Raw genomic sequence first — 18,939 nt, 5'->3', positions numbered from 1 at the left:
CCAATCGCAACTTTATCCTACTGAATTTTTCTTAATGACAACTGAGAATCCTCGCGGAGTTATGCACAGGTTCATTTATTCCTTGACCCGGATCACTGTGGAGTCAGATTCACACCTTGCCGCGTTGAAATTAATGATAGTCCGGTGAGGATCCGCTTTTTTCGCTCGAGGAAAGAAATAATTAGTCGCGAGGTAAAAAACACTGAAGAACTTCTCATTAGCGAGGAAGTAACGAATATATGTTAAGGATTCTGTTATGTTCTCGATTACCGTGTTATGTTATCGCAAGGCTAGGGTTGGCATCACGGGAAGGAATAATAATTAAAGAACATTCTTGCGGCGGTAATTATTATAGAATATCTTGACACCCGGTGTCGCTGTGAAATCGATATCTTTAGAAGAAGAGCGACGATGGATATAAATGAAAGCGCGATCTGGTCGATCGAGGAACAATCAAATACGACTTATTTCATTTGAATCGTACGATTGAATTACGAAGATTGATACTTGAATGGAAGTTAATCGAGATTCCAATATCTATCGTCGAGCTATTCTTCTTAGCTCGGGACGATGATACATAATTTCATTGTTGTTCGAAACTTTTAGGTTTATGTAATCGTATGCATAGTTTAATAACGTTCAAGGAAACATTGCATCGGACGTTTCGACAGTTTCCCTATGGTATCTCTTTTTTTTCATAGAGTCTGCTTCCCATTAGTATTTACCAGCAAGCGCTAAACGAAGTAAGTGGTGTAGGGATGCACTTTCCATTAGAGGGAAATAAAATTGGATAGGATGGTTACCATCGTGTATTCGCCACGATTTCGTTGTGCATTCTATTCGTGCCGTCAATTTCGTGGCTGTTTTCCCATGCGAACGGGTCTACTATCGCGTCGTACAATCTCGCTGTGCTTTATTGCAGTCATGAGACACGACTAGGTATAGTAAAAGGGACAGATAGTAGAAGGCCTCGGGACAGAAATAAGGGAAGTAGCGAACAACAATCTCAGTGGTTCAAACTAGTTCGCAAACGCTGGTAATAATAATTTTATCGATTCTGTACTTGAGTCGGACACTAGACTCTTTAAATAATTTGCCGGTAATTACGGAATTACGGACGTTCCCTTTCGTACCTTCCTAAAGGTCCGAGTTTAATTTTCTACATTTATCGTGCTCCTTCGTGTCATGTCCAAGCGCAATTTCGATATCCTTTTATACGGGTCTGAAAAATATTATAGCTGGCCATTTGTCTCCGAGTTTCTGCTGTTTGAGTAATCCCAGTAAAAAATACCTCGGTCGTTCGTGTAATTCTCTGTATACCGTCAGAAAACATTAAACAAACTGCTCGAAAGAGAAACGGAGTTGGGATCATTTTTTACATTGCTCCGTCACGGTCTGGCTTGCTGTCAGGTGGCCGGAATACGAAGCCGAAGGAACATTGGAAAGGACACAGCCGTAATGTCGATTTCATACGACAGCCCAGATGAATTCATGTAGAACGTACACGCTGGAAACTTGATAGAGTTATCGATACGGTATAGAGAGGTTCTTGCGCGATACGATACACCGCATTCAGTGATCCGAGAATTCAATGTGCTTTCTCCTATTGTGGCAATCTTGCCAGCACGGAATGAGAAATAGTAGAACAAGCGGTGTGGTTATTCGATAGCTGGTTGTTGCCAGTGTTTTGAAAATCGTTAAATGCGTTTGGGCGATGGTGGTAGTGAACGAGTAAGAGAAAAGGTACGTCAAAAACGGCCGTTGCATTAAAAACATTTGCATCGCGGATGCGAGCCACATACCATCTAAAAAATGGGTAGCAGAATGGAGGCAGTATGTTTCACAGGTCTGGGAGAGCGAGAGTTGTTTATATCGTGGCTTTTCACGCTCGTCAAGTTTCCGGGAAAATAGAAATGGATTCCCGGGACGTTGTTCGTGCGCCACAGTGAAACAGGAGGAAAAGCTTTGTGTGCACCGCGTTCCCAATAAATCGCACGAGTACAAAGGAATCCAAGAACGACCATCTTTCAATGGGATAACCTTTTTAGCGTGGCTCGCCGCCCAGGGACAAGAAGTTCACGACCTTACGGATGAATATTACGGAACAAGTGACCTCAAAAGGAGTCACGTTTTTGCGGTTTAAGTGGGAGCTTCCTTTTTGCCTTACCTGTCGGAGAACCTGTCGGATCGGGACTCTATTTGCGGCTACTCCTTTTAATCTTAACTTTTCACTTGGAGGAAAAGAAGGGTTTCGTTTAAGGGGATAGTCCAACTACTCTGTTTTTCCGATTTGATCTTAACGAGCTACTCGATCGACGATTGTGTTTCTTCTACTATCCAAAGAAGACATAAAATCCGAGGTTTATTGGATGAACGTTGTTCGTTGGAAGCGATCGTTCCCGTTTCTTATGGAAATACGAATTGGAACGTTAATCAGATTATCGGACAGCAACGATCGGGAGGCGTCATGATTCATGAGACGATGTGCTAGCACACTCGAAACAAGGACGAATCGATGTCTCTTACGTACCGATTAAGGGTGCACTCGTAGCACATCGATCCTAGTTTGCCGAATAACGTCAAACAGAGACGCTCACGTAGAAACAAGCATGCGATCGAATGATAGCATATCGCTGCTATTATTTGCTGTTAGATTAATATCCATCGATTCATCGATGGCATCGTGGCATCGTTTCAAAGGTAGCATGTTCGGGTAATTTGTCAAAAGTGCATACAATTTCCGCCCCGAAATCGCAAGCGTTCTCCCTTGGAAAAGACCAACGATACGCAGCATTGGAGCATAGTGAAATTACGGCCTCAGTAGTGGACGCGAGTCGAAGGTCAGGAAAACGAAACGACTGTCTCAGCTTGGCAAATGCAGCTTTGAATAAATTAATTAACCGGCGAGAACCCGGACAGAGAGGCGGGAAATGGAAAGACGAAAGGATATTAAGTCTTTGTCGGAGTCGTATATACCGGATTCCCGGAGTTTATTACACTGCTCCGGCTAGCTTAATCGATAGTTCCCGAAATACTAGTCAACACGTGGAAATTTCCATAACTCTGTTCGGTTTAATTGCCTACGATTCCTTGTTGTTCTTTTTATGTTAATCAGGAAATGGCCAACGTTTCGCTGCACTTTATAGGCTTTTAACGGGGATACGATGGCCTTACTTCCTAGCGTGTGTGAGGTATTGACGTACGTACTCGATATGTGTGAGGCAGGGTCTTTAAACAGAAGTACTGAACTTTCGTCGAATAATGTAATCAACCTCCTGGAACAAACGGAAGCAGAGCAAAAGAGAGAAAAGCGATTATGTCTAGACAACGTGCCATTCTTGCGGCACAGTATATCATACATCTACAGTGAACCGGATAATGTGGCTATCCTTACAACGATCATCTCCAAATCTCTTTAAACCGTATTACATTGCTTATAGATTACGATAATTATCCGTTTGTTTTAATAGCGCTTTATATTGTACGTAAGGCCGAAGAATTTTCCTCGTGACAGCGCTCGAGTACTGCGAGCTCTCGCTGAAGTAGTCTGGCTTACAGTGACACAATAGAAATGCTTCCGAATGGGTCTACTAGTCACAACAGTTATAATGACGAAGAGATCTTATTAAAGTCCCATTTTACCGTCCTTTCGCTATGGTTCCCTAAAGTTGCTCGAGATCTTTGAAGTTCCCTATTTTACGTTGACATACATAAAACAAAACTGCAGTCAACTTTTCCACGATACTTGTTCGCTAGCTGATAACGCGGAAAGCGTTCACTGTGCTTGCATAAACGACGCCGTTTTGAGAAGACAAAGAGTACCAGGAGGTGAGACAGAAAGGATAACTCAGAACAAGGAATACAAAGTAGAAATGATCCAGATTTGGCTATCAGGAAATATTTAAGGGCTTCAGAAGGATTAGCATAGAAATTGTCCTCCCGAATATAAATTTCGCTCACTCACGTTGCAAGATTGATCTTCTTCGTCCCATCGGAAACGACAATTGATTCTCCCGTTGCACTGCAATTCAGCGGCGATGCATGTTGCATCCTCGCAATAAAACTCATTATCGAGGCAAGCTGCAACAAATTAACGAGAACATAACGTTGTTATATATTCTGATTAGATTTAAACTTCTCATAGAACAGTCGCGTTAAATGTAAAATTAGAAAGGTAATTGCTTGATTTTACTACTAACTCTTCCGCGATATTAAAGCAGCACGAACACGAGAGTGACTTTGTTAAATAGGGAAAAGAAAAATGCGAAGGAAAATAGAATCAAATTTTTAAGTATCAACGTCGGCGACTTGTTAATCTATTGTTCTTATAATCTCGCGTTTGTACTGCGAACGAAGAGCCGTACAAGAAAATTTTCATTTGAAATCTTATCGTACGAGAGATAGGGGAATAAGTGAATTTTGCTCGAGTCCGCGGGCAAGTCGCTCGTAAGATATTAGTTCTGCAAGTGTGGCAGGTGTAGAGAGGCTGAGATTCTTCTCGTGCCGAGATAGAACGGGAAATTTCGTACGTGTATCTCCACCGCAGCGGCTTACTCCATTTGCCATTCAGCCAAGTCTACCACCATTAATTTAGAAGTGGGATCCGTTCGCGAGCGATTATTCTCTGTGATATGAACTGGTTAAGACGATTATATATTTTTATCGATATCGCTGTAATCGTCAGTTCTGGGTGTTCGATTGGGCCCGAAATCGAACCAGTTCATCGCTTAAAAAAAAGGAGGCTTCCGGCACGCGATCGTTTTCTTTTGACTGTGAAATATCGTATGAGTAATAGAAGCAAAGGCATTGTCTCCATGATTCCACTTTTTCCGTGATGCGAACGAGGATATCCATCGTTCTATGGAATTTTAGCGATATTTTAGCGAAAATTTAATATTTTGTTCTCCGTAGCAAAATAATTATTCGAAGCATGCAGCAAGAGGAACAGGTCTGATCAATTGGAAGGAGTAGGTCGAACGTAAGACACGCGTAGGATGGTCATCCTGGAGTTTTAGTTGGTAGGAGTCCGACACTACTCTGCTGTTACGCGATTACTGCAGCAGCGGAGTGTCCATGAGGTTTTCTCCACGTACAAAAAAAAAAAAAAGTCGAACGTAAGAAACGTTTCATCGTTCTTATCGACTTCGTCAGAATCAAATCGCGACTTCGGTCGAGTAAGATCGATATTCGCGTCTCCCAATTTGCTACTTTCTACTGTGTATTATCGATATTTCGTCTACTATTAACGATTCCTCTTCCGTAATCAGCGTGTTACGTAAACTATCGGTAACAAGTCACTTCGGTTAATGGAATGTCCGCATTGTTAATATCTACCAATTTATGATCGTTGACAAACAGAGAAATTATAACCTTTCATTTTATAGATGATTAGTCGAGCAATCATCTAATTGCTCTTTCGTTTCTTCCCAGTATTTTTCATTGTTCGTATGTTCGTCATAAAACGCAGGCGAGGCGACGTTAATTCATAGATTTCCATTAGGCCAGTATCTGTCCATTTCCGAGTACGAATGCATTCCCGGCGTTAAATTTAATGAAACTTAACACCGAATTGCTTGCGTGCCGTGAACAAAGATCTTCGCGATATTCGCACGGCATTCGTTATAATAGAAATTAAACTTCCTAGTTCTTGACGGTCCGCGAGACACCAGTTACTAACGTGTGTTCTATTATCATACAACAAGTCGTTATAAAATGTAATTGGGTTATCTCCTTTCGTCTCTTAACAGATCGTTCGCGACATTTGATAAGTTTCTGTAATTTCCTGGTATTCGTGACACGCTATTTAATTAATAATCTTATCAAGCGAATAAATATTTATACACCTTATCGAAATAAACAGTTTTCATATGCTGTGCATAAAGCTTGAAAGCTTTACTCGTTGTCGTTCATTATATTTTAACGCAATGATAACTACGTTATCGTAAACACATATAAACATGCCCAGCTACATGTTAATTAACATTATTGGCTAATATCCTGCCCCGTAATGTCATGATTTGTTTGTAAAGTAAAATTTTCATTAGCTATTCGATACGAACATTTAATAAGAGCGCGATGGTATTTTGTCAGGTAGAATACGCAATTCCTCTAACGAATCTCAAACGGCAATTGTATTCGGTGAAGTAATATCGTGAATGATATTACGCGGAGATAAAAGCTGTCGCAGACAACGGTGAACAATTAATCGAGGATGTTTGTGAACTCACGTTTGTCTCCCGGATCTCTGTCTCTGAGCGCTGTCATGACGGCCTCGAAGCTGCTGTTCAGTGCTTTAGGCTCCGCGTAAAACCTGACAAAGGCGGTATTGGCCCCGATGAGGACGGTGTCGGCGATGCTGCCGCAGAAATTCTTCTCTCTGGAGGACATGTCAGTGCGTTCTTTGAATATGTCCACGAAGTTGGCGTCGCACTCGTTTGGTCGTTGCAGTTTGAAGGGATCCGAGAATACCAGCTGAATCTGAAAGTTGTACGTGTTCCTGTGATAAAGCTCAGTGAAGGGTCCTTTCCTTTTCCCTCTATCTCTGTTCTGATGACGATCGAGAAAACCCAAAAAATTTTCACCAATTACTCAGTATATTTTATGAGGCAAAGCGGCCATCGCAATTACCGGAATTTTTTTGCCAGACGTGATTTCGTTTGACCAAAAAAGAATGGGCGTCCAAATAGCGGTGAGACAGGGATCAAAGGTAGATTGATAGCAAAGGGACAAGTCACCAAGTATTTTGGAAGATTCAATTCAAAATATACGGTGCATCGCACGTTTGCCTTTTTGTTGTTGCGTACTTTTTTTCTCTTTTTAATGAACTAGTTTAAAGGATTATCGAGGCATTATCGACAGAGGGAAATTCGTGAAATATTAGCGAAATGGTGTTGACGTAAATTGACGAAATTGATGAAATTACCTTCCATCCTTCATTGACGGTGATGTTCCACATGCAATCCAAGGGGATGCCTTCCTTCTCAGCGACAATCTTCTTGTCCTGCACGTCATCGCTGCTAATAATTGCCTGCACGCCGTTCACGTATTTGACACACGGCTCCGGTTCTGGTGGCACTCCCGCTGTGAATCACACCTATTACAGTATTACGTTTTCCCCAGGCTCGTCGTCAGGTGTTTATTTGCCTCGACTAATTCGCCTGTACGTTTCATTTCTCGCGTATAATGCAACTCGCTCATTTACGAGCGCGAGCTTCGATGCCAATGTCGAGAGCCAATAGAAAACGTATTCACCACGAGCCAAACAGCGTTCGTGGGTCAGAAAGGGACAGAAAAGAAAAAAGAGCGGGAAACGTGGACCGTGGGAAACAACAAAAAATCTCCAGCCATTGTTCGAGAAATAATTGATTTCCCGTGCCGAATTGGCATTATAAAATTCGCGGCCGGAGGAACACAATGAACAAGAGGAAATGAATCAAACGCGCGAAAAGATTCATCCCCCCCCTCGGCTTCTGATTAATTTCCTTTCCCGTCGATGTTTGAATTTGACGTTATCATCGTAGCAGAGTTTTAATGTTTGTCCCTCATTAAGACTGATTCGCGGCGGCTTCGAAAGTCATGCGTTCTGGAGCGTATTAAGAGCAACCAAATACTCAAACGGCATTCATCGCTCCGGATCAGGGCAAATGCGCGGAAATAATGAGCTGTATGAGACGCGAATGAATATCGGAGCCGTATTTCTGGTAATCTGGCCTACTCGAGCAGAGCAAAACGGGAAGCTTTTGCGAGGGAGACTGCAACGCGTATAAGTACTTACGAAGTATTGAATTAACATTGCCGTAAAACTGATTTGTAAAACTACGTGAAAATGCAAAATTGCAGCACATGTATCGCTTTGTATGAACAATTTATTCTGAAATTTTCAACATGAAACTCGGCTCCAACTGTAACATTTTATGGATTACTGGAGCAGTACTCAAATATTGACAGTGTTTCGGTACAGTAACAGAAATTACGTTGAAATTATTTTCAGTCAGCTTCGAGCACTAGTTTTTCGGACGTAGAATTTATTACTAGTCAAGATAAAAAAAATTCTGCACAGAGGTCGTAGTTGGAGCGGGAAATCCGGTGGATTGGAAGCTTCCCAACGTTCGCCGATGTCGTCGAGGCTAATGTCCGACCGAGTATTCTAATCTGAGAACCGCCGGTCATCACTCGCGTTTGTTTTCAATGAATGGGCAACAATTTTTATCCTGACATACAGATATTTCGCTAGTTTCTCTCTTTCTGTATACGCGCGCGCTCCAACTTTAATAAAATTTATCAACGGGAAGCAACTAATCGATATTTTCCTGATGCAAAATATTACTATACACAGACCATGACTTATCGGCACGTGATGTACGCGTACCATGTTTGCAGAAGCTACGAAATAATTTGCAACCTGGAATTCCGTATCTCGCGAATAATCTCAACGGATTCTTGATTGGAATAGGTTCGTTTCTAATAAGAAAATCTTACTGTGACAACGTGACAGACTGGTAGATGGATCGAAATACTGTGGACTTACGATAGGTTGGTCTTGGTATCATACTCCAAACGGCCTTGAAGCCCTTGTCCTCGATGCTATCGTCACTGTGGAATCGCAGCCAGAGATATCTCGTCTTCGACGTGATCTCTGGGGGGAAATTCTTGCCACAGAAGTTACCGAGGAGATTGGAGTAGCCGTGCTGGCCGTCACGTACCTCGAGAAAATCGTAACGACAGTCTGCACTCCCCTCGAGTTTGAATTCGTCTCGAAAGTCGAGCTTCAACAGCATGCCTTCCTTAGCTGAAACGAGAGAAGGGTAACGTTCTCGTTAGAAACCGTGAAAACAGCGAATATAGAGACGTTTCTCCGAATTCAGTGATTTTTGTAATCATGAAAGAAACTGTTTATCGAAGAATGCGAAAGTAAGCTGTTTTATTTTTCTTGCACGGATTTAATTAACGTTACAAACCGGGTAAAGAGAAGAAGAGAATTAATCTAACAAGATACAGATATAAAAGTACAGGCAGAAAAGTGAGTACAGTGTATTCTGAGAGTAGTTTGATCTCATAGTCACTCGTCTGTATTTATCGATTGATCCAGAGAAAAGATCAATTAATATTCGCATAGCTGCATATTCTGATGATTTATTTATTCGGTATATTATTCCGATAAAACCAATAAATGTAAAATCGTTGTTAAATAATTCAACAGGGGAAGCAGGAGTGTTGTGTGAAGGACGTGTTCGTGTATTAAAATTAATTAATCGAACGAGCGACAGACAGTCTATTAACAATAAGTTATTTATAATTTTGGAAAGAAATAAAACGTCAACTAATCTTCTTTCTCACTCAAGTGTTGGAATGTTGAGTCTGTGGAGTGAATGGGACAGTTTAGCGAACGCGATACAAAACCTACGAATTTATGTTGTGATCTTTCAATAAATCGAACATATTTAGTGTGACATGGCGACCATATAACGCTCGCGTACTCAAGGTGGGGTCTAACCAGAAAGTCGCAGAGTTTTCAGTTTTAAAGGGTTTCTGAAGTGCTCGCAGAATCTGAAGATAAAACCATGTCATCTGTTCGCAGAATTATGTATGATAACCGATTTTGTTAATAATATTTCGGGATAATATTTTTAATTTGCTATTTACGGAAAACCGTCACCTAAATACAAAGCGATGTCACACACGCATTGTTTGGATTGTTATGCATGAGTTTGGCCGTTTGGTCGGCTTACACGAAGGAATGTTCTAACGTCGTTAACGTCGAAAGTCGACCTGGCAACCGGCCAGGTTATTCTTCGTATTCGTCGCGCAACTTTTTTGACTCGTCTTATACCGTAAAGTACCCGGTTTAACTTACAACGCGGTACTTTCTACGTGCTTTTTATCTACTGGCAAAAAGCAACTCATTTATCGCGACATAAATTCTTGGAAAGAATTGATCGTTAAAAGAAGCGGCCCATAAGATTCCGCCGACGAAGCTTTTCGTTTTCAAGAAGAAGGTTAGGAACTTCTGCTTCGTCGGATATGTTCTTTAATACCTGACAAGTTATCTGGCGAGCGTTAGAGTCGCGAACCTATCGTTCTCACGTTTTCCACGCAATAAATCGAAATCGATGTTCTTTTATGCGCGACAGAATCTCGGGCGTATGGTGACATCGTGAACGTGCGATTTGCAAAATCAGCCTGTCCGATCGCTTTCTTAGCATCGAACTGTGCTATTCGTATATAAATCCCAGTCGATCGCTGATGCGATCTGTAATGAAGTCGTTGGCATGCAAACGCGACTTTACTTTCCTCGCACGTACCAAGATTATCCAAGAATTATTTACCGCGAATCGATCGTTAGAATTCACTTGATCTTTCTAGCAACGCAACGAGGGGAATTCCGCGGTATTTGGCTGTAGGTTGTGTGCGTATAGTTCTCACGTTTCGTTTCACTTGCTGAATCGTAGAGAGATTGCTGCCGCTCTGTCGAACAATTAACGCGTTTCCAACTCTCTGGTTCCTCTTAGGTATAATTATTTCAAGCTAGCAAAGATTCCTTTGTCAAAATGAGATACGCACGAACGCACCTGGATATATGAAATCATCTCTAAATTCCAAATGGTTCGATGAACGCTTTGTACCATATAACACAGCGGAGATCGGACAAGCGGTGAACCAAAAGTCCATCGTGTGTAGGGAAAGGATAGTACTTGCGCGTTGTTTACGGTTCGCTCATAAATACTTGGTATTTGTGAATAAAATATCTCGTCCGTATCGCCATTTGTGCGCTGCGTAAAAATTTATACCCGTCCGATCGCGATATGAAGGAAATTATTGACTGAAAATCGTGGTATAAAAGCCGCGTATTTGTTTCTGAGCGATCGCTAAACGCCACTCGAAGAAATGGATCGTCTATTTTCGTGGCAATTAAAAGTACGTAAACGGTTTCCGTGAATAACGTACTCTGGGGATGTACGCGATAAATCGTATTGATGATCCGGATAAGGTACGATTTCGAAACGAGTATTATTAGTGGCTTTCTCGCTATACAACCGCATAGGAATGTCATGCTCACGACGAAGCTGTTATTTTCATTCGTGTATTTATGTTACGCTGTGAATGAAATTCTGGCTATCATCTGCGGCCAGCCCACGCGAACAGCGAACTCGTTTTCGTCCGAAGGACGAACGAATATTTTCTATATGAGACTTACCAACAGCAGGAAATCCATCGCGACACGACACATCTACCGTAAAAATCGCAGTTGACGATTGATTCCGAACCTACGACTGAGTGGAGAACGGTATCGTACGTGGCACTAAAATGTCACGACTTCGCCATCGAACAACGACCGTTCTTGGCTCTTTTTTGAATGGCGCTTCGAGCCCTCCATTGACGGAGCCGCGTTTCTTCGATGCGAAGAAAGAAGGAAACGATAAAAAGCGGGACAGAAAAGAAGGAAGGAATAAAGGTCTGCGTGGCGACTATTTTCTCGGAGGGGGAGGAAACTCTAAAGCGGTGGCAATCTCGCCCCAACTACTGTCCGCTTTCGCACGGAAATACCAGTATTCCAGTCGCGGTGCGATCGATCGAGTTTTTCAACAGATTCAAAGAGTCTTCTTCTCCTATTTTCACGCTTCATTATCTTTTGATTGTGTCACCTTCCGTCTGCTGCTTGTAATCATTGTGGAAATTAAGGGCCATTCTCAAAGGGTTTCGCAATTCTCCGCTATTGTACGACGTTCACGACTTATTTATCAACCCGCCTCTCGCGTTTCCTCTCCTCCAATTTCTTAGTCTTTTCAGAAGTAAGCATCACGGCGTTATGTACATAGTTACACCTGTAACGGTGTCACTGCGCATCGCAGTTCTGGATGCCACGAATTTCTATCGACCCAGTCTACCTAATCGCTGAGCGGCAAACGTACTGCGAAACCACGAATCTAGTAATTTCGAGCGAGAGGGTGCGATATCTGTCCCAAGTTTAAGCTTTCGCCGTCGTCGATATCTAACACCAACTTTCACGACGTCTCAGCCACCGTGAACATCGTTTACGTATGGAGTAAATGGCTTCCGTCATCGCAGAACTTACCTGAGCCGTGAAATCCAAGGTACACGCAAATATTCGACCATTCGCGATATTAGTGTATATCGTGGTTCTAGCCTGACATTCTACGAACTCGTCTGTCTTGGAATCCACTGCCATTTTCCTCTGACTATCAGGTTCCATACCTCCCGTCTTCCGTAACTACTAGCGTTCCCTTCCCAATAAACCAGTCGAATTTTCACCGGCGTTTCGTATTTTTCGTAGCTAGCGTACGAAGAAACCCCGCGAGTCACGAAGTCTGTACAAATTTTCGCACATTTTCCACCAGTATTCCCGGGAACTTAGAACGAAAGCTCGAGGATGATTTCTACGAGAACGTGATTAGAGTTTCATTCTGCGGCACGATCGTAGAAATATATCCGTAACTAATGGGCGTGGATTTTATCCATGATGTCAGATATCGAGAGGTATCGAGAAGGGTAAGAAGAAAGCCTTTCTTAGGTGTCTACCGCGAAAAAATATTGCAATCGTACGTGCTTAGCTTTCGTATACCTAAAATTTATTATTGATCTTTCGAGTAATTTCGGACGAATAATTTTAAAAGATATCGCTCTATTTAATGTGAATTATAACGTAGAATATATTAAGAGCCGAAAACGTATAATTACCTCCATTTGGAAATGTAAAAGTTCTCACAGAAAGATTAAAAAATTACTCGTCAAACAGATTTTTCTAGGGTAGAGTATAAATTTTATTCTGGTAATTTTAGTGAAAATTGTTCAAAAGTTTCTATAAAAAGAAGTGTAATGGACTTTTGAAGGTCTCAAGCCAATAGCCTGAATTCGTGGTCGCAATAATGATCAGCATCTCCACGGGTAGTTCATCGAATTTTCCATAGAGATTGGCAAGATAAGGAAGAGCGTTGCACGGTTCCTGAGAGTTGAATGACCTAGTCGGTCTGTTCCCGAAGCCCCGGTAAAATGGTGTAGTTTCCCTCCTTGTTCAAATCGGATATTTATTTCTTGCAACTGCACCGCCGATTAATATTTGCAAACTTTTCCCATGGTAAAACCATAGACAGAAATATATTCTGGCGCATGCAGGTATTTATGAAACGAAAGCAAACAAGACATTTTTAATTCGAAACATTGATATAAAGTATAACTGTTTTTTTTTCTTTTGCGAAAACAAAAGTAAAATGTGGAAATCCGATTTTATATACGCGTTGGATTTTGAACGTTACGTTTTCCGTTTTAGATTTCATGATTTCGTGAAAATTTTTTGTTCAAATTTCCGACTTTATGCTAAATCGAATAAGTACCGTGCGTACTGTAGCATCGTTTCCAAAGTAAATAAATAAATATGAAAAATATATACACAATATATACATATATAAATAAAATAACATAAAATTAATCTATATCTAAAAACAGAGTTCTCTTTATGCTTGAAGCCGGGACGATGTAAAAGCTTCTTTATTCGAGAGAAATGATGAATTTATAACGCGAAAGTAACGTCAATTCAATTCTTTGCTGGATAATTTTTTTTCAATTTTCAACTTGATTATTTCTTTGACGACCTATCGCACCTATTTCCACGCGAATAGAAATAGTTTGTATTCTTGAAGCGATGGAATTATATCGCCGGCCAGTGCAAACGACGTTTCACCGAATATTGAGCTAACAACCTAATGACAGATGTAAATAAATTTGCACTCGGTATTTCGCTTTCATTGCGCGGCAAACGAGCAAACTTTATTGCGATTTTATTTCACTTTTCCTTCGAATGGAATGGAATAAGAAGGGGAGAACGAGGTCTCCATGGAATCCAGTCCCGAGTTTACTTTCTGTTACGTTTAAATCTCTCGAAAATGTTTCGCGACCTCTACTGTAACCTGTCTGGAACTCATTTTTTCATGGTCGATGATTTATGATATCCTATTCAGATCCACCCACGGATTCGTGTAATATATCCATTTACTTTGAGGACGACCATTAAATCGGCAAAGGGTCGACGATAATAGATCGGTCTGCTGCGAAGGATTATTTCTATGGTATAACGACGAATATCGAGCGAAAAACAGTCGCGAAAAAGTGATCACCCGTCTTGTTTAACTGAGCGTAAAATGTCGACCGTTCGTTAAATTATATTTAGCTGAGAGTCGGTGGAAAGGCATCGTAAAAATTGGATCGTGATCATCCGATGTAAAAAGAAGGAAACATTTTTATGGTTTTCATTAACGCAGGAGAAACCAATGAATTGGATTCCGCGAAAAACCGCCGTTAGAGGGAAATGTAAAGGGGAGAGACACGACTATATTTTAGTCGGAGCCGCGGGAAGGCTAGCTATATTTTACACGGTATTAGGCGGCTTAAGGACGCTACGAGTTTGGGAAATAGAGCGAGCCGATTCTTTTACATTCGCATCAAGTCGTATCCCGTTGAGTGAGAACATTTAACGAGCACTCCCGACAAGGATGACCGAGAAGGGGCATGATCCATCCTGAAAAGCGAGCCATTTTCGGAGATACGTTGTTAAGAGCCGATGAAGGGGAGAGTTTGCCGAGACAGATCCTCAGGGATTTTATATACCAGCGCTCTTCTTTATCTACACTTTGGGACGCGCGTATTCCTCAACGTTCGATCGTGAATTAAATACAGTTTCTTCGACGATATAATTTGATGAAATTTTCCAGTGGCGCTTTTCTTTGGATTTTGTCCAATGTCTCTCCAAAGATATCGTCACGATCGTTTGGAGAAAGGTTGATTTGTAGCAAGGAATATCGGGAGAAAAATTAACGTATCGTAAAGCACAGATGAAACGACATTACGTTCGATTCGCTCGATGCGCGCAGGTTGAATTAAAACGATTTGTTTAGCGCTTCGAAGGCGATTTTCTTGCGCTTATTCGACATTACGATTGAAACGAACCGAGAACACGTCGTTTTGTCACAGGCTGATGTATAGACATCAGGATAGAATAGATGGGAATGCATCGATGCACTTCGTTGTACGCGCTTAAACGGTCGCTCGGCCGAGATTTCCGCTTTCGTAGTGATTCATTGCAGTTAGAGGTGCGTTCGACGATGCCACTCGTCATGGAACGCGGCTGTAGAGGACAATGGAGAACGAGCCAGCCGCAAGAAGGAATTAACCAGCACCAACTTTATCACAGCTAACTGCGCTGTCCTTGCTCCCCAATGAATTTACCGATTCGAACACGGACCGAAGTAATTTCAACGATCGAAATCGTTAAATCGCACGTAATCTCTGGCCGTTCCGTTGATTAAAAATGTCCGTGGAAAAATGTCTTGGTTCTTTATCATTTTATCGCCCATGGAAGTTGTGACTTGTTCGTTAGCGTGGAAACATATTATGTGTTATCTCTTCTTTCCTTTTCCACTGATAAATCACCTAACTTTCCTACAATCTGGTTTACTCTCGATTGATCTTTCTCAACATAAGTTAGGCCGTTCCTTCGACGGTGCAATTGGGGTGTAATCGGTAGCAGTTTCTTTGGTAAAGTTGATCGATGGGAACGCACATTGTGGGTGGTCTTTAGCGCCATTTTAGTTCAAGGACAAGCGCAGTGTCTTACCGCAATTAATGGCTTCCCTTGCACAGACTCTCGGCCTTAGAGTATTTCGATGTTCCACGAAACACGGAGACGGCAGAAGGGCGGTCGCCCTTGATTTACGTGGGGTCGCATTAAACGGTTCTTTGATGGCCCCTTACCTCCTGAGTGGTTGATAACTAGATTTGCTCGTCCACTTTGGAACTTAGCCACGACTTCCTCCTATCTCCGACGATTCTAGAAAGCCTTTTTCTCTCGGGCTCTAGGTTGCTACCTTTTTCCTTTCTTTTCGTTTTTTACCAGTTTCTACCCTTCGATGTCTCCCGCGGGTCATGTCCAAACATCGAAAGTATTAACCTTGCCGTCGAATAGCACGATCGCGTCTCTGACTCACACCATTTAGCACAATTCCGATCGCGTCCAACGTAAAAACTGGCAATAATGGTGAGATATAAGTGGTAAAGGAGACAAACGAACGTGCCTCGATGTTACACACGTGGTAGAGGGAAACTTTTTATCGCTAGTCTGTGTTCCGTAGCGTGAAACGCGAAACTTGGCAGAGGTAAGAAAGCCGTGGTACGCTCGTCGACGCGCTTTAAATTGCGCTTGCCTACACTGCTGCTAAATTGGTTGGTGGTTACAGGTAACGAGACAGGGAGAACGAACTGGTAACGAAGTATCAAGTAGCGGTGATGTCTGCGAAAAATGGAGTATGATCGAGTCTCGTGTCGTGATCGTGGTCGCGTTCGTTCAAGTGTCATTCGCAACTTTTCGCGTTTCGCCAGATTTCCGCTTTCTTTGGTTATCGTTCGCGAAACATGGTGTCCTCGTTATCCACTTTCGAAGGTCGATCTTCTTTACTCGACATTGGAAGTCGACCGACGCCCGTAAATGGGATCGATAAGCGGCGTCACATGTTCCTCGAGCTTAGAACCGGTTGTCCTTCGCATGGACGACTATGTCACGGATTACGCTAATAATTTATAAGCCGTATTATCGGTGAATTCCACCGATTTGGCGATGGCGACGATCGCCAAAGAGAGAGAGTTTGATTATTCGTTCGTAATTAGAAAAGAAGTTGTGTCGTTTGGTCAGGTTACCGCACGGTTCTTCAAGGGAGATCAAGCGTACCCGTTTAACGAACTGCTGTTCTTCGAGCCCCATTTCTTCGTTATTCCACAAAACGGAAGAGGTTCGATCGCGTTTCATCCGGCGAATGCTTATTCAGTCTCCAACCAACTGTGATCTCATTAACGTGCCTGAGTGGCTCCAACTGCTTAAAGGTGTCCCACATTTCATAATGATACCGATGTAACCGCGTTATCGTGTTCACGAGCGAGCAATTAAAAAGGTTTCATCCGTGCAATTAGGACCTTCTCCCGATGCCGGTTTCTCCGCAAGGGTTACTTGGCCCGTTTGCGTGAGCTCTTCGATCAGGAGCGTCAGCCAGAATAGAAAGAATTAAAAAGGAAGGCGAACGAGAGCCGTGTCCGCGTTATATAGCGGCGTCGATTCATTGACTCGATTATTGTTCTAATTTCCAGTGTTTCTTGGAACTTGCCGATGAACCAGCAAAATCCGTAGTTTACGACCGAGCGATTTTCTAGAACGAGAAAATGTTATCGTGGCAAATGCAATATCGCACAAGCACGACATACGAGCAATGTTCCACCGCGAATGTTTCGTTCTCGATCAGTTATTTTATTCGAACGAGATTCTCCAGATCTATTTTTTCCCCTTCTTTTTTGAATTCTTTTGAAAAATTGCAGAAATCCATTAAACTTATCGATACAGCGTCGCGGAAAAGAAGCAAATGGGAACGAACTGATCACGTTGACGGATTTATCGTGTCCTTTCAGTAATCGCACCATACATTTAGGTTGCATTAGCCTTTGCGGTCCGCGTGTTTTTCCAACATAGGATTCGTACGAATCTGAAGCTGCATCGCGAATGCATACGGAATACCAATTCCGATCTAAACTACCCGTTATCTGTGCTACATCGAGCACACAATCAAGTAGTCTTTGCGCTCGATCGTCCATCAATTCGCAATTGCAGTTGGACTCGAACGCGCGCGCACATAGATCTGCCCTCGCTTCGAGCGGTTCGTCTTTGAGCGTCGCGACAGTAGAGAGAAGTTCGAATTGTTCCAATTAAACTTTGATCGTGTCTGGCCTGTCGCCGGGACATACCGGCCGAAACGTGATTGAAACATTGACCTTTGTTTCGCTCGATGATCCTCCAAAAGTTTCGACGATTCGTCGTCGTGCGTCGAGAACTAGGCTTTCGTCGAGTTTAACGAGTTCACCTAGACACGTAAGAAATCATAGGAAGGAAACGAAGGCGGCAAACTAAGAACAGCACTTGAAATAACAACGATTGCGCTGTTGAGTTTTGAAACGATGGTAACTAAATGCGCCACGGTGCAACTTAATAGCACTGTTGTTGCGCAATTTATACAATTTCAAACGATTTAACGGAGAGTGAATTGCGTCAATTTACGCCGAAACTTCCTTAATCCCTGCCAGTTCCGTATTGATGTTTAGGATAATTGGATGTCGTAATTTACATAGGGTGCTTAATATGTCGTAATCACTTCGATCAATGTAATAGAGGTTGCGATGCATCAACATATTGGTCCCTTTAATGATGCTAGTTATAGTATGTTGTTCGTCACTAATCGGTTCGTGAGTGTAAATAACCAGAAAAATTGAATTCCACATTTACGAAAACGATCTTTGATGTTATTTTAGAAATAATTTCCTTCGCACATATCTATTCAAAAATCTTTCGATTAAATGATTTCAATCGTAAATAGCTCCTAACCATAGGATAATCGGTGTTTCCAAATCATCTAATCACATCGTGCTGCAAGGATCGTTTAAGCTAACGTTCTCGTATTGATTCTCGTTTCCTTCCAACATCAACGATATAATTTCGTTCGTACGAAGCTTTAAACAGGCTATTTTAAACGAAGATTATACTTTCTTATCAGCCGACAAGCAATTGCAGCAGCTCTCTCTTATCAGCCGGTCAGGATAAACCGTGGAAAGAATATTATCAGAGAAAATACATTCTTAAACGTATTCAGCGCACGTTGTAACGGTTTAAACTCGCTACGTACCGCAGCTATTCGTAATCCATGACGATCCGCCCTCACATGTAAATCCGAGCCAATAGCGTAGCGCACGTTAGACGCCCAGAAAGGAAATAAGGCACATCGGTTCGTATCGACATCCGGTTGTGTGTGATTTACAAGCGGTTCAATCTGAATTTATTCACCGGTCTGCAAGCTACGCTCATAAATGATTTACAACGTTGCCTTCTGATATTTATTT

The 18,939-nt window shown here is 42.1% G+C and overlaps 1 protein-coding gene across 5 annotated transcripts in view; it reads right to left on the bottom strand.

The window, feature by feature from the left end:
- LOC117209154 overlaps nt 1-18,939 on the bottom strand; it is a 78,549-nt gene that overhangs the window by 7,518 nt on the left and 52,092 nt on the right. For all 5 annotated transcript variants that reach the window (XM_033450872.1, XM_033450849.1, XM_033450841.1 and 2 more), the window contains 4 exons: nt 8,528-8,788; nt 6,923-7,080; nt 6,228-6,477; nt 3,965-4,080 (listed from right to left, as the gene is read on the bottom strand). In XM_033450872.1, coding sequence (XP_033306763.1) covers nt 3,965-4,080; nt 6,228-6,477; nt 6,923-7,080; nt 8,528-8,788 — 785 coding nt within the window. The remainder of the gene's footprint in view (nt 1-3,964; nt 4,081-6,227; nt 6,478-6,922; nt 7,081-8,527; nt 8,789-18,939) is intronic.

The sequence above is a fragment of the Bombus bifarius genome, unplaced genomic scaffold (genome assembly GCF_011952205.1).
Source record: "Bombus bifarius isolate JDL3187 unplaced genomic scaffold, Bbif_JDL3187 scf7180000007967, whole genome shotgun sequence".
NCBI classification, from domain to species: Eukaryota; Metazoa; Arthropoda; class Insecta; order Hymenoptera; family Apidae; genus Bombus; species Bombus bifarius.
This window is presented reverse-complemented; position numbering and strand designations above follow the sequence as displayed.